This window comes from Apostichopus japonicus, chromosome 3 (genome assembly GCF_037975245.1).
Source record: "Apostichopus japonicus isolate 1M-3 chromosome 3, ASM3797524v1, whole genome shotgun sequence".
Lineage (NCBI taxonomy): Eukaryota > Metazoa > Echinodermata > Holothuroidea > Aspidochirotida > Stichopodidae > Apostichopus > Apostichopus japonicus.
Window position 1 is genome coordinate 26,392,620 of NC_092563.1, and position 17,340 is coordinate 26,409,959.

The following is a 17,340-nucleotide window of genomic DNA, read 5'->3' on the forward strand; positions in this document are numbered from 1 at the left end:
CTAGTAATTCGGTCTAAACGCCCCCCCCCCCCCCTCCTCGTCCTTTGTAGCAAAACGGCAAAACGTCAATTTTCAGAATTTTGTCATTTTGATGACTTGTTGCATCTCGGCAAATTTAATAATTTTGTCGTTTTGACGAGTTGTTAAACTCGGCAAAACGTCATTTTTCTGAATTTTGTCATTTTGACGAGTTTGTTTCTCTTTCATCACCATGTCCCTTCTACGCTTCCGTAGTATATGAATACTGTATTAGTCAATTAAATGACGAGGTAACTAATAAAAATATTACCTTCCCATAATCCTGGGTGTTTTCAAATGGCAGTTAGTTGGTTCTCAAGTCAATATGACATGGTTGTTATGTTCGGCTTGTTCCAAAGGGTAATTTTCGTCGATATGCAAAAATGCATGGACCTTAGACAGATAGTGTTACTGAGTGGTTGTAATGATGACTAAAGTATTCGTCAGTATGTAAAAACGAGAGTGGGTCTTAGGTGGACATTCGTCAAAAATGAGTCAGAAAAAACGGAAAAAAATAGACAGTTTTAAAACTTCTAACCCGGCTCAACCGATTCTTCACCCTCGAAATAGGTAAGAACAATATTTAATTCAATTTCGCCAAAAGTGCACGTTCGCCACTACGCGAAAACGGGGACGAATTATATTAATTTATTCAGCAAGCAAGGACATTTCCTCGAACATCTTGCAGGGCAGGTCCTGTATTCACAGCCTGTCAAGTGGGATGTTAGAAGATCTTCACGAAAACACATGGTTAGCTGGACGCCATTTCGGGCCCTGCTATTAGTTTCATAATTTTTTTTCCTGTACCCTGTAGCCAGGACCCGCTATACAGCTTTACTTTGGATAACTTCCGAGATATTGTGTGGGGGAAAAGAACTACAAAGTTTAGGGTGAGTTAAAGTCATTGATACTTGTTCTCTTCAGTATTCTATTTTCTAAGCTCGATAGATGATAGGACTTCCTTTGCAGTGGTTCAGAAATTACATTAGTACTTTAATTGTTACGATTGATTGAAATTAATTCGAATGAATCGAAACCCCAGTACCCTTGCATCGAGACTGTGACCGTATGATCATGACGATGTTACGTCAAATGTTTATCACAAGTTCCTTGGAAAGGAACATATACTACACATGATCTTAACCAAACGGCCGAGATGGGCATGAATAAACAACGACGTGCTTGTAATAACGTCTTACACTTACAAGAGCAGCGACAACCACACCTTAGGTATTTTCACCCGTACTAAACCCAACTCTAAATTATCGCAGAATTGTTCTAATTTGCTAATTATCCTGTCTTTCAATGTTTCATATGTCATACTGATAACGTAAGGTTGAACTGAAGTTACAGTTTGAAAAATACACAATAACAGATTCAACTGAAAGCAACACTCAGTTTGTTTAACCTATAGTGTTTTTCTGGAGTTCTTAGTCGTATCGAATAATGACAAGGCACACAGATATGTTTTCGAAATCAAACAGTTGACCAATTTGTAAAATCTTATTTAACATGTTACAAACACCGATGTATGTGATTTTTGCTCATGTCCTTTAGGTCTATGTACCTAGTATATAAATAACCAGACATCAAAACTGCAATGTGGTTTCGATGATGCTACATGAATAATCTTATATGAATGTGACACACAATAGTGTATGTCCAGAATGAACAACATACTTCAATCCAAGTAGTACAGCAAAAAGCATTGAGATATGACAAACAATTTTCACTTTGGCAGCTGATGACCGAGATGTTAACATTGATTGTAGTCAGCATACAAAGCCACCTTTTCTTGACATCTCTTTACTTTCAAATGAGCCAAAGTTTACAACTCGAAATTGACCTAAACCCAAACAGGCTCGATGCCAAGTGACGCCATGTGCTTGCTTACATATCCAATTATCCAACTGGGGTGAATAAGTCTTACTTGCAGCCCATATATCAGCTGTGATTTCTGCATATTTCCCCTTTATTTTAATTATGTAAAGACCCCCCACCCCCCCCCCCACAAAAAAAGAGAAAAAATTAACAATGGCCAAAGTTCTGGAACGCATCGCAAACACCCTTAAAAACTGTGTTCATGAAAAACGAAGTATTTGCTTGTTATTTTCGGGGGCGTGTTTTTTCGCGTACTTCATTGAACATGTATAGACGTACAGTTTCAATTTTCGAACTTACAATATCAGTTGCCCTCCAGATATGTTTGTTTTATTCTACACTTGATACTTTTCCAAACGGAGTGCAGGGGTACGGTACCTTCTTACAGATACACAATTGGGTTCTCATGATTTCCATCTATCGTTATTAAACAGATCGACTTTGGTGGTAACATTTCTTATTCTTCTCAAAATAAAAGAAAAAGAGAATGCCTACTGAACAATTAGTGAAGAAATTGAAGTGTAAGCTCCGAGTGAAGAGCGATTTAATACGATGTCTCATGGCCGAATTCATCGGGACTTTTGTGTTGGTTGTAAGTATACTTGACTAAACTTATAGTTATTGTGTGGTTGTAAATACTTGATGCAATACTTAGTAATTGGTTGTAAATACTTGATTATAGCTTTGTATGGTTGGAAATACTGTTTTTCTACTGATAGTTATACTGATAGTTGGTTGTAAGCACTTGGCTCTACCTGTAGTTATTACATGGTTGTAGAAGTAGTTTTTGTATGGCTGTAAATACTTGATTCTACTGATAGTTATTGGGTGTAAGCACTTGGCTCCACTTGCAGTTATTACATGGTTGTAGAAGTAGTTTCTGTATGGTTGTAAATACTTGATTCTACTGATAGTTATTGGTTGTAAGCACTTGGTTCCACGTGTAGTTATTACATGGTTGTAGAAGTAGTTTCTCTATGGTTGTAAATACTTGATTCTACTGATAGTTATTGGTTGTAAGTACTTTGATCCACCTGTAGGTAATACATGGTTGTATAGTTTCTGTATGGTTTTAAATACTTTATTCTACTTCTACTGATAGTTATTGGTTGTAAGCACATGGCTCCACCTATATTAATTACTTGGTTGCATAAGTACTTGGTTATAGATGGACAGGCGGAGTTATTTAAAATCTTAAAAAATTAAATAAAGTAAAGTACAATCTTACAATCAATTTTTGGTACCCCTTTGCAGGCCTCCGGGCAGGGGACTCTTACAGTATACAGTTTTAACCTTTAAAAGTGAACCAGTTTTGTGTGTGGGAATTGGTGTATAGATATATTCCACTTGGGGCTTATCTTGAGGGTATAGCTGGAGTACTGCTACAGGCGTGTACTGAGGCCTGGCAGGTGGGGTCATGGGGGTCAAGTGAGAGGAGGGTTTCGTCCAGCCATGGGTTAGAGGTTGGAATTTTAATGAGTTTTATTGGGGAAGTTAGAACAGTAGAAGTAGGCAATCTTTTAGATTTTAGGGTGTGTCTAGCAGTAGAAAAAATACCTTCAGAGAGGAAGGAGTGTAGAGAAGATACCTTCAGAGAGGAAGGAGTGTAGTAAAGAGATCTTGAGTGAGGAAGGAATTAATAAATTAAAGCTTATAAAGAGCAAGAGAAAATTTTCCTGTCTATTTTTTAATGCCATTCTCGGCCTCGAGAACAATAGTTTTTGTATGGTTGTAAATACTTGATTCTACTGATACTGATAGCTATTGGTTGTATAGTACTTGGGTATAGTTAATTGTAAATACTTGATTATACTTAGTTAAATCCTTAGTCATGACATGTGTGTAAAATACTTGATTAGCTATTGCATTCTTGTAAGTACTTGATTGATATATATAGTTATTACATGATTGTAAGTATACTTGCTTGAAATGACAACAGATTTTGGTTCCAAGTTTATCGTACTCGATTCAACGTAGTTATTGGTTTCGTTAATTATTACTGGTTGTAAGTACATGACCGATCTTGATATTTTATAGGTTGTATATAACTATACCCTTGATTCAACTTTTAGACTATATATAGTTATTGCATGGTTGCACTTTTAGTCGCTATACTTGATTACACTTATTGCTGTTGGATATAGATACTCAATTCAACCTACATGTCTATGGCTATTTTTATTACTGGTAAGTACATAACTGATCGTAATATTTTATCGGTTGTATATAACTGTACCCTTGATTCAACTTTTATACTACTGTATATAGTAGTATAATGGTTGCAGAGTTAGTCGCTATATTTGATTACACTTATTGCTGTTGGATATAAATACTCAATTCAACCTACATGTCTATGGCTATTTTTTTTTTAGTTGTTAGTACTTGATTGAACTTTACATTAATTGGTCGTGAAAAAGTATGTTGTTTGTAAATATTCAGTACTTAATTCAAATTTCCTCAGCTGAAAACTATATATGATACTATTAAATACTAATGCCCCAGTCGCCTATGCCCTAATTTCGCCTATATGCGTCTAGGGATAGGCCTATATGTACATTATCGGTATATTTATTGTTTAGTGTAAAACACGGTGGACACTATGCCACTGCATTGAGTATTCATCAATTTACTTGGTACACAATGCTTCAGTATATATGCTAATGCAAGGCTTTCTCTGAGCTCATCATCGGCCAAGCTGACCTCTTATCAATTAATCAAAATACATATTGAACTTTGGAGTTGTTCTTATTAGTTTAAGTAGTATGTCAATGGAGCACCGGTTTAGAGACGTATTTCTCGTTTTCAACCATGGAAATGTCGTAACCACACCGTAAAAAATCATTCCATTCAGAATTCCAGGACCGCAACATGAATGTAACAGATATACGCTGTCCGTTCTTTATGCTTGCTTTGCTGAGGCAAATATATATACACACTGCTTTGCAAAATCATGAATGAGCAGATTGGTAAGCTTAAAAAAGACTAGATAAGTCGCCGAAATGGTCACCTACTGCAAAACTATTACATCACTTCTCGCCCCGGCAGCATCATATCAATTACCATATTAGGCCTATCTGACAGTAATGGCCAATACATTTATATCACGGAAAACTTTCGCCTAGTTTCTTATATGCAAAATAGGCTGGATTGGGTAGCGTACATAATAGTGTTGTAGGTGAAGGCTTACCCGCCTATGATAATTACATTCAGGTACTGAAGTTACTGAACCTACCAATAAAACAGTTTCTGTACAAAGGTTCGCTATGCATTACGTTACAAACGCAACCCTACCATCTTCAATTTTTTTCATATGTGGAATTTCTCCCTCCAACCCCCTCCCCCTCCCCCCCCCATCCGAATGGAATGCGATCTGTTACCACCATGGATTATAACTCATTTCAATCACTGGTCGCGTTGAGAGCAATTAAAAGAATCAAATAAGACTAGACTGGCGGCTTGATTATTTAGTTGTACTGTATACCTGGTAATCGGCTTATATTTTTGACTGTATATATATAATCATAGTAACAGACTATTTTCAGACACTATTGCCTACCCAGCCATGTTATAATTTGATGAATTGCAGGTTATGCATATACTTATTATGCTTGGTCAATACTTCAAAATAATGGCTTCTTTCAACAACAACAAAAAAAGGGTGTTACTAAAACGAATGACAATTGCGTTTCACATAACGAATGACAATATGTTGTACACACTAAAAAATTGCGTTTACTAAAACGAATGACAGTAATGACAGCACATAATTTTGCTTCAACCGAATATCACAGCCATATATTAAAGCCACGCAAACCAAGTGGACGCGAAGTGCGTGGCATATCTAGTAAAGTACGGACAAGATACAAACGCACCTTATGGTAAGCGAAATTGTAAGTCTGATTTTAAAAAGTAAATTTAACGTCATTTTCCGATATTAATTGTTAGAAACTAACAATGAATACTATAATCTTTAAACGGCTTCAGTTATCTTTCTATATAAATCTACAGAAGTAAATGTCAAAAGCACAGCACTCAAGCGCATTCTCACACAATAACTTTCCATGTGGTTTCTATCCGTAAATTACACCAAAACCCTGCAACCACGTAACATGCGATTTTCCTCAAATCATTTTTGCGCATAAAACCAATAACCGCATTTACTCCACCCACTCATTCTATCTCTTCTCACCACTGTCCTTCGTTTTCATTCGTTGTCATTCGTTGTCATTCGCTGTCATTCGCTGTCATTCGCTGTCATTCGCGAATGATATTTAACCCTGTACAAAGTGAATTGTCATTCGGTCATTCGCTGTCATTCGTTTTAGTTTGTCCCCAAAAAAAGCTTCCAAAATCAGCTTGTTGCTTTCATGTTGACCAACCAAACTGAATGTCAACCCGACAGGAATTAGTCGTATACAAATGAACAATGTTGACACAGTATAGTTTCCATTCTTTTAATGGTTGCACTAGATTCACGGTCCAACTGGTTTTCACGTTAACGGTGATAGGAGCATTTCTTTATGTATCATATCTCCCTGCAAACACATTGCATTTGTAAATTGAAACCTACCTACAGCCGAGGCCCAGTGTCATGCTATATGAATTCAATATTGTAGCTTTATGTATACCGATCATCCCACTGGGTCAAAGGGTCGCGTTCTTTAGACCATGGAGCTATAAAAAGTTTATAGCTCCATGTTTAGACAATAAACAATTTATTGCCTTGTACAGGTGGATATGCTGCTATACTGATGAAAATAATAATTTGGTTGGCCACAGATGCTCAAATAAATCTCCTTGGCTGAAATATACGCCACTGTGGCAGTCATGAGTGTCCGTGCGTCTCACGGACACTCATTACTAGGATATAGTGTCCCCACAATATAATAAATACCTCCGTTAAAGTTTGGTCAAATCGAGGTTTTATTACCGACGAGGGAAACGGCTATACTTTTGAGCGGCATAGGAGCGTTTTTTTTTTTGGGGGGCAGAAAGAAAGTTTCTCACTAGCTCGCTCTAAATATCGGACACAGTGATTAGGGCTAATGTTGGGTTAAACGGATTTTCGTCGCGGAGGCGAGGGGGAGGGGGCGGGGGGGGGGGGGGTGGGAAGCAAGCTCCCTCTATCCGTGTCCAGAGTGAACTATTAATATTTTCAACACTGAAACATTGAAATAACACTATGTATGATCGCAGTGATATGGAAATTAACGTTCAAATGCATTTTATAGAAAACCTCTAAATTAAAATCCTCCGTTGTTTATATGGTAGTATAGAGAAAAGTTGTATTTTATTGCAATTTATATAACTGGAAAACTGAAGTATTTTAATTTATATAAGTCAAAATATAAAATGACCTATCCAAAGTCTCTCTTTTTTTTGATCCTCACTTGTGTATCCATATAGTCCATGGATACCAAGGGTCACCCTTTAAGACTGTCATTTTTTCTCGCCTTGATACCAACAGGCTCTTGTAGATGGCGGCGGGGCAGGGGTGATAACTAGTAGATTAAGTGGTTTGGAGAACTACCTCTGGTTGTCTTTCGGATCTGGATTTGGCGTTGGCTTTGGCATCTGGACTGCGTATGGTATTTCAGGTAAAATGATGTTTTATTAACTTTTGACCTCTGTGTAGATTGTAACTGAAAATAATGTGAGTATCGGTGAACATCGGATAAATTCGGAGATAGACATGCGGATAGCTGTTAACAATGAACACGCTTGTACCCAGTGGCATTGGGTATTTCGTAGGGATCCCATACCAGCCCCATACCCCATGCAAAATAGCTGCACCTTTACACTGAAACAAATATTCCCGAAACTTGCGAGGACTGTACGTTTGGCTGTGGTGAGGTGAACGGGTCAACTGACTGTTTCAAAGTTGGGGACAGATGATCTTCAAAACTGTATTGTAAGCATTATTGATACAAAATCAGCCATTAGTCCTGTGTGGAATTTCTGCCAGAAGTAACATAAACATCTGTCGCGCCCTAACCCTTGCTTCTTTAATGTTCTATTCCACAATGAATACATATATAAACATTAGACTCCACGCTGTAAATTGCGGTGAAAATGGTTGTATATACTAAATGATTTGTCTCATCGGTTTGTAATCAGGTGGTCACGTGAATCCAGCGGTAACTCTTGGTTTGACAATGACAGGAAAGTTTCCATGGCGAAGAGTACCATTTTACTTCCTGGCTCAACTATGTGGCGCTTTCTGCGCATGTGTAGTTTGTTTCCTTGTCTACTTTGGTGAGTTGATCAAGTGCTAAGGTATTAATCTACAGCTTCTTTCCTGTTCGTTATTTTTTTTTATATTACGTCATCACTTGAATCCCATTCTGCAATGGGAATCTTAAATTCATTATGCTATTACCTGTCTCTTCACTACTTCTGCACTATCCTGATGCAACGTTTAGAAATGATGGCTCGTCAGACTGTATTACAGAAAGAATCCAATAATATTTGATTCAGATATATACAACATCAAGAAATAATGGTACTCTTCCATACAGTTTGGGCTTTTCGTTCATAGCTACTAAAAACTTAAAAGGAAATCGGTGCTTTTGGAAAAAGGAAATACCTAAAACTGCTCATTTTCAAAGAATGGAACTTCGTTTAAGCGGCTGATCTGACGAACCACGAAGAGGAAGAAGGATTCACGAAGCTAAAATAGTTTCATTAATTAGGAAATTATTGATCGAAAGTATCCAAAAATATATCCGCTAAAAATAGATTTCATTTATGTATTATGTTACGCCATGCCTGTTGATTTACACAAGCCAATGAGAGAACGCACTTTAATGCATATTCAGTACCAACGAATCTCTCCTTTCTGAACTTATGAGCTGATCGTCGATGCAACTAGCAGACTATAGTGTCAACGATAGTAAATGTACGAAACCTATATGGCCACATATAACACTAACACTTGGTATCACAGACCTTCGATCATCTTCACAATCTCTCTCTGACAAGGCCTAATAGCGTAACTTTCTTAGAATTAGGTCTCTGACTACGCTACTAATATAACACTAAGACCTAGGCTACTTACAGTTAGCTCAAGTTCGGTGAAGTTGATCAAAGGAACACGAAGTAATCAATTTTATTGTATAATCAGCAATAATCTCGCTTCCAAAGTCCTATGATATGATAATAGTTGTCCGGTGATAAACCCTAACGTAAATGAAAAATTAAGGCGAGGAGAAAACAACCGGGATCACTACTACTACAACCTATACTACTTTTTAACAGGATCAGTGTATATTGTACACCTTATCGATCAATGCATTACCATGCTGACGATAGAGCTAAATAAGTAATACAGGCCACGATGCAGTTATTTTTACGACCACTTATGTGGGAGAAGCCTGCAGGGGATTATGGATTACAACTTCACCTCGGGTGGCTTCCAATTCAATTTTGGAATCTAAAACTTAAACTGGGCTATAGTATGCATTTGTCACCTCGGTGACACCGTCTCTATGAAGTGTTGCATATTCATTGTTTAAATCACATCTAGCGTGGTCTATCTCTTAAAAAAAATGCTTTCAAAATGTTACCGTTTTTACGCCGTTTCCGTTAGTTTTAAAAACTATCACTGTCATTTGCAGTCATTAAATGACATCAATGAACAACAGCGGTGGTACTTTTTAAGAAAAAGTCACCCAGGAAAGAGGAAAGAACCTGGGCACAAAAACCAAACTACCAAACGACTGATCCGCTCTCAGCCCCAGTCCCCTTGCATCGGGACTGTGACTGTGTGATCATCGTCGGGTGTGCATCACCATTCCCCTCGAAAGGGAACAGATACTACACATGATCTTAGCCAAAAGGCCGAGAATCGGTGGTACATTGAACTATAAAAGAAAAACATAAGTTCACACATTATCTGAATTTTCCCGCCCTTTTCGGTAGGCACGGAATTACTTTAAGATACTGTTGAAGAAAAGAAAGAAAAAAAAAGCAAGAATGAACAGCACGTTATACACAGAATATATGTGATAATCGTGTATAACAGTATCACCACAATTTTAAATAAAATTCCCAATATAAGTGATCAATGTTTACAGTTTTTATTTAGTCTTGCAAGTAAGGTTTGCGATTATTACAATTTATGTCAATATTTACACAATGTAATTTCTGGTTCAGATGGTATTAACAACATTGATGGAGGTACCAGGATAGCGGTCGACCATCCCAACGCGACTTGTGGTATCTTTACCACGTTCCCTGCTGCATACGTATCTCTCAGTACTGGATTCTTTGAACAGGTATCATAAAATACCATCGCAGTACGACTGACAATCTGCTGAAAAACAAGATCAAAAGTCACGTGGTCAAGTCGATGTTTGATTTAACTTGATAATTGTCGTTTAATGGAATGTAAACTTTTCTTCGAATGATTAAATATATATGAAAGAATGCTCAAGAGAGGCGGGGAGGTGTGATGGGATGGGATGCTATCATGCCCCATTAAACTTCTAGGCCAAAATATTGCGAAATACCAATTGAAGTCAAAAGTCAGTAAGTTGTTGTGAATATGGATTCTGACATGAGAACTTCTAAATCCTTGTTGTTTAACGATGTGAAGCATTCATTATCCACCAAATAAAGTGTTTATATACCTGGTTACTGCTTGTCGAAGTTCTTAACCAAATTGTTCACAGCGCATTAGCTATGTCTATGCGAGTAATACGTTCTTCCTTCATATAGCTTTTTACACAGTTCTCGTATAAAATAGCCTGAGCTCGGAACCAGGACACGAGTGTACATGACTCTTGGCTTAAAGGTTCTTATATTATAGACATGCCACCTTACACGTTATGACGTACATCTTGGAAATATAAATCTTACTTTGTGTTGAAAATTGTGTGTCAAAATAATTCAAAACTGTTAGCAAACAGCTTATCCACTAAACAGCCTGTGTAAGAGAATGTGTAAAAGTAAGTTGGTCTGACGTTTCGATCCTAGCAGGATCTTATGTGTGTCCATTAATTGTGTGTGTCCATTACCCACAGAGCAAGAGCAGAACCGTACTGCAATGCCAGTTTGAATATGTCAACCATTTTAAGTCAACTCTTTCTACTTCACTTCTTGATTTCGTTTTCAACATTACAGCCTTTGGTGAAACCTTAAAATTGACCAAATGCGTGACTACCATTTTTTTAATTTTTTTTAATTATTTCTTAGGGACGTGACTATGGACATTGAAAGGACGAATATACAAAGGAAATTTGTCGAATGGCTGAATAATGTTCATAGTTTGTGGGAAATAACCCAATTTGTTTATTTCATTTCGAGATCGTGAATACTGGTATTATGCTTGGTCTTATCCACGTGATCGGTGACATGCGCAATGCAGGCCCTCCATTCAACCTTGCCCCTCTCTTCTACGGGCTGATTGTCTTCTCCGTTATCCTGTCATATGGTACGAATGCGGGCGCTCCTCTAAACCCCGCCCGCGACTTCGCCGGTAGACTGATGTGCGCTATCGCTGGATATGGACCAAAAGTTTGGGCGTAAGTATAAATTTGACGGTTAAATGCATTCCGAAACTGTTCATCCTTTTCTGCAGGTCTTCATGCTGACTATATGACATCATAAAAGGCCAAAATCTTTGTGGGTTGAGTACGTAGAAAGTCGTCAAAAGCTGCAGCTAATGTTAAATTCTCGCATCACAGTTAGTAATCTAAGCATCAGTTTCTAACCTGCATATGTCTTGCTAGAGTTACTGCAAATAGGGAAAGATTACTTGGGAGGGAGGGGTGAAGGTCAATAAAGAGAGGAACCGTGGTGTAACCAGAAGTTGGGGCTAAAGAGGTGTAGTGGAGTAGGTGGGTAACCTTACTTTTTTAATTGCCTGTATCGCGGTCAGAATTCCCTTAAGACTTAGAATATAGGGGCGGATGGGGGGGGGCGGATGGGGCGGGTGGCGGAGGGGATATCAAGAGCATGTTTCGCTTATTCTTTGATAGACTGACTAACAATAAAAGTATAAAAAGTAATTTTATATATTCTTTAAAAAAATAGACCGTACGGTGTCCAGTGGTGGTGGATACCAACCTTTGGTCCCCTGGTAGGGGCAGCTGTCGGTTCATTGGTCTATCTGTTCCTCATTGAAATTCACCATCCACCGGAAGAGAAATGCCCAAAGGATGACTTTGGAGAGCTCGGTGAGTATCGTACATTGTACTAAGAAAAGATAATGTATTTAGCTTGTCAAAGCGACTGAACGAACTGGGAACCACACATCGACATCTTTCAACATTACAATGCAGCGATGGTGAGGGGGTAGGTCTAATATGTATCTAGTGTGGGTTATCGTGTTTAATGTGGTTTATCGCGTTGTCTATATGACGTCAGGCTTTAACGGATGGTATAGAGCATGTTGTACAAATGAACAAATTTTGCAAACATCGAACGGCTCTAATTGTGATCGGTGAATGTTCTGTAATAGTATGGACATACATACACCAATAAAATGTGTCTTTCTTAAAAATAGCTTGTTACTCTTGAACTTCTAGGAGAAGGGAGGTGGCTGATAGGGCACGAAACGGGACAGGGACAGCGACATGAGGGGGGAGGGGAGGGAGAGGGACGGAACCGGTATACAGGAACCGGTATATACAGGAACCGGTATATAGGAAATAGGAACAAGAGGGGAAGGGGAGGGGAGAGTTACGGAAAAGGTAGAGACAGGGGCAGGAAGTGGATTCGGACCGACCTACCCAACGTCGCTTTCTGTATCGTTGCTAGCTTGTTTCGTTGCAGTAGTGTAACTTATTTGTTGGGCTTTCACCTAATTTGTGTGGATAGAGCAAACTTTTGAGGTGGAAGGTGCCAAAAAAAAAAATAGTAACTTCGTTCACGTGGCTTTATTGTGATGACATTTAAACCTTTTTTTTTTCTTTTTTTTTTTTGTATATTTAGATTGTAGTTTGTCTTGCACATTTCTTCTCAAGTGTATTATTAATAACTATATTATTTGTAATGATTATTGAAAACTGTTGTTTTTTGCTTTCAGTCGAGGATATCACAAATAAAACACAAAACGGAGGAGCTTCTGCTGAGGAAGTTAAAGTTTAGCAACAGATCACTCTGGACATTATATATGACGTCATGGATCTGTTGGAAGGGCAAATTCAGTGGCTTAACCAGTACGGGATATGGGTGGGTGAGGGTTGGGAAGGGGGGGCGAGTTGTGGGAGAAATTAAAAAGCTAAATGGTGACAGGAAAAAAAGAGGGGAGAAAATTCTTATTTGAAAAAAGAGTTATTGTATAGTAACGTCAATGTATCCTTAATGTATCTTTCTAGTATATACCAACATAACATATGTTGATGGTAACTGTTCTTACTGTGTTCCTATGCTATAGCTTCTAAAACTCATTAGTATTGCCTCGACATATTAGCTGCTAGTCACTATTGTGTGCGAAACTTAGATAAGATATCCGAGAGAGGGATTAAGTTCAGAGGTTTGAATTGACAATGAGCGACCACATAGGCTATAGTATGTGGATTTCAATGGAGCTGACCTTTAAATAATATGGCGCTCATCTATCGTGTAACTGATTCATAAAGCACATTTACGTATGTATTCAACGCATCAACCGTAGTCTCGGACTGTGAACATGTCCGCGTGCCGCGGTGCAGAGTCTGCGTATAGTGTCCCTGTCGGAATTGGAAGTTGTGCACGGAGATGGCTTTCGTCATCCATCGTTCCTGAAACTCCCTATCGGTTCATTCAATTACCGAGGAATTCATATCGGGCATATGCTTCATCTGTTGGAGTCCTACTTTTATACCTAGCGGCGTCACCAGAGACAGGAGCGGAGGTGATTACTTTCCTTTGGGGTCACAGAAAGGCTTGTCGCGAATATCTTTCTTCGACTACTTACCTCTGAGTGCGAGGAGGGGGATTATGGGATAGAACCGACCTCCGTCACCTGTTCTTAAAACATAAGCTATAGCGATATTTGTTCTTCGAGAGATGTAACGTACCCAGTGTCACGAGTTGTCATTTTAGTATTTATGTCATTTTCGCGAAATTTCGGCAAATTGGTAGATTTTAGTAAAACTGTTAGCACCATGAGTAGTCAAACCATGTTTATAGGGACGCCCATGATTATTCTTTAATATGTAACTCCTTGTAGGATAGACTGATGACTGATTGTAATATTCCATATAATATACTGCAGGTTCTACTGCTATATAGTACAATGTTCGCATATATAGTTTATTTACTATATAAATACATATATTCTTAAACGACTTATATATATTTTTGATATGTTATCCGCAATGAAACAACACTATATTTACTCGGTTATGAAAACAAAGATTTTGTTATTTTATAAATACAAATATTTTAGTGATCATTGCAAGGATTATCGAGTGAGGTGTGAGCCCCCCCCCCCCCGCCCCCACATAATCTCCTCACCCCCATAACCGTTTTGTCACAAAAACAGCTCATTTTTTGGGCTCTTCCTGTTGTATCATCATTGTCCATGGGTGCAAACAGACAATCCTTGGGGTGGTTAAGTCATTACCAAGAGTTGTATGACTAAAAAGGATTCTGGAAGGTTCATCAAGAGGGCTTAAACTAAAAGGGGTTGACTTATCAAATGCCAATGTCACATACTCCCCTGCTACAGCATTGTCTTCCACGGCAACGTCAAACAACAAAGTAAACAAAACAAATATACTGATATATACTCAAGCAAGCTAATATCATACCATTACATCACCTGTATTGGTCTTACCAAAAACTAACCTGGGTCAACACACGTTGACCTGTAGACATGGTGTCCAAACTTTCACTGAAATATCGTACCTAGGGATTACAACTATTTCAAACCAAACGGATTTGACACAATACTCAAACAAGAACCCGGTTGCTGGACAACGGAATAAGTCACTAATAGGTCTTATTGTTCTAATCACAAATCACTTCAATCTTACAACACAACAATACAGAATAACACGAACTATATTTTACGGCCTATGAGTGGTTCCTTGTGCAAGCATTCTAGCAAGTAGAAGTTGTGTCTCACTGTGGTGTGCCAAAACATGGGGGATCTACAACAATTTCCTGTTTCAAGAATAACCTTGGTTCATCGTGTGGGTTAGGATTTTCCCCAGCCGTGTAACGTGTGCTCCTACGAAGTGTCGGTGTAGTGTGTTATATTGGTGCGTCTGACAATGTAGATAGTCGTCCCTGTGTTTCACGCTACCTGTGCGGCTTGGCGGCTTCTACTGCACCTAACTTTAATGATTTATTTAGGTAGCTCAGAGGGTTATTATCGATGAATACAGTAAAATCTGTACCCTCCAGTAAATCCCTTAACTTCACAGAGATTGCCCAATGCAAATCAAGTAGTTCTAGCTTCATACTGATAAAATTGAGCATGTTTTTTCATCAACATTTAAGCCTCGACTTCCATACCCAATTACCCTCAGCCCATCATCTTGTTCTTGGGATAAAACTGCCCCAATCCCCAGGAGAATTGTGTCAACCTCAAGTATGAAATGTTTACTGCAGTAAACAAAAAATTTGTATTTTAGGATTATTTTTATTAGGTTATTATTTGTTTTCACTGTATTTATTTCCTTGCTATCGTTTTTGCTTTTTGTGAAGCGCGTTGATACTTTTTGTGATTTAGCGCTATATAAATGACGTATTTATTTTATTTTATATTTATGATTATATTAGTCATGATAGCAAAGAACAGGTGCTGAAACTAACCTTTGCTTGAGATCGTGCAAGACGACTTCGTGCTTCACCTCACATACCCCCAACAGTTGGTTAGTCGTTGACTTACCAGAATTCTTTGGGGATCTTTTACAACCCACCAGGGCATAGAGGGATTTTGCAATCTTTGCGAAGTATGGAACAAACCTCCGATGATAACACGCCAATTAACTCCTTATGAACCTCTCAACTCCTTCTGGATCTTCGGTGTAACCCATGCCTGTACTGCCCTAGATTTTTTTTAGGGTCGGGGCAATCCAGTTTGCACCCACCACATGACCCAAGATAGCGCACCTCATTTCAGGAATAACTTGCACTTTTCAGGATTGACCTTCAGGTTGTAATTAGTCAGCCTCCCCAGGATCATGTCCAAGCGGTTCAAAGTGTCTTCATATGTGCTCCCAAATACAATGATATTATCCAAGTATATGAGCACCGACTGAAAATTAATATCTCCGAACAGCTAGTCCATTAACCTCATGAATGTGGCTGGGGAATTGCACAACCCGAAAGGCATCCTAGTGAACTCATAGAGAGCCCCAGTCCCCACCATGAATGCAGTCTCCTTGATTTCCTTTTCAGCCATGGGCACTTGGTAATACCCCTTTGCCAAATCTAAGCTGAAAAATGTATTTTGCACCTTTAAGGACATCTAAGGCCTCATCAATTCGGGGTTGGGGATAGGAATCCCTATGAGTTTTCATGTTAAGCGCCCTATAGTCCACACACATTATCATGCTACCATCATGCTTGCGCACTGAGACAACTGGAGATGCATATGGACTTGACGATTCCCTAATGATTTTCCCATCTCATAGTTTCTGTCAGTGTTGTCTCACTTCATCCCACTGATGAGGCGGTACCCTACGGTGAAATACCTTAACAGGTACATCATCCTTTGTGATAATTCGATGAGACACACTATCACAGAAACCAATATCGTCATTTCCTTTACTGAACACTCTAAATACCTTTTCAATAATGATTTCTGCTGTTCTTCATGCAGGGAAATATAATTATACATTTATTCTACTAAACAATTCTGATGGCAGGTTCTTACCATCAGAAGGAATTTGTGCAATCATGAACTCTGTTTCACCGATAGAGGCTATTTTGACCTGGCGATGCACGAGTCAGACTCCCTATGAGAGTTCTAGGTAGGATATATGCATCTTCAACACATGTACACATGTACAGGTGTAACTCCAGCTTCACTTATATGCACATACCCTGGAGAAAAAATGATTCCCTTGGGAAGGTGATTATAAAAATCACTTTCTGGCTCATATAATGCCCAAAATCCCGTCCCCGTCTCCGCCTGTCTAACTGACCCGGAGATCATGATTGCACTCCTAGATGAGACCAAGATGGGTCTTGTTCCCAATGCTCTTACTTTGCCTAAATTTGGCATTCCTTCATGTATAAGAGTACTCTTTGCCTTATTGACCAAAGCTATAATACTTTGCCTGTCAGACAGAGAACCTGCTACCATCTGATCTGCCTCTTAAATCATTTCTAAGGAGATGAGGCCCCTATAGGTGTTTAAGTATATTGCAACCTATCAAGCCCGGAACCTCACTCTTCCGTTCTTGCATAGGGGTCCCCTTAAGTCCCTTAGTATCAGGAATCCCATATCTGCAAGCTCTTGACCAAACAGACAAACTTTTAGCTCAATATAGCCTATAT

At 38.7% G+C, this 17,340-nt stretch overlaps 1 protein-coding gene and 1 pseudogene across 4 annotated transcripts; one reads left to right on the top strand and one right to left on the bottom strand.

The window, feature by feature from the left end:
• Nucleotides 1-307: 307 nt before the first annotated feature.
• On the top strand, nt 308-13,251 carry LOC139965653 (aquaporin-9-like). 4 transcript variants are annotated; one of them, XM_071968251.1, is made up of 9 exons: nt 308-588; nt 833-908; nt 2,378-2,491; nt 7,367-7,496; nt 8,017-8,154; nt 10,054-10,175; nt 11,206-11,423; nt 11,935-12,077; nt 12,929-13,251. In XM_071968251.1, exons 1-9 carry the CDS (start codon nt 509-511, stop codon nt 12,988-12,990), a joined length of 1,083 nt encoding a protein of 360 aa, XP_071824352.1. In that variant the 5' UTR covers nt 308-508; the 3' UTR covers nt 12,991-13,251. The 4 variants fall into 4 exon arrangements, with proteins under 4 accessions (XP_071824352.1, XP_071824353.1, XP_071824354.1 ...); XM_071968252.1 differs by having other exon boundaries at nt 310-908; nt 2,334-2,491; XM_071968253.1 differs by lacking the exon at nt 833-908 and having other exon boundaries at nt 310-588; nt 2,334-2,491.
• LOC139965879 (U2 spliceosomal RNA) lies at nt 9,674-9,750 on the bottom strand (annotated as a pseudogene).
• Nucleotides 13,252-17,340: the final 4,089 nt, after the last annotated feature.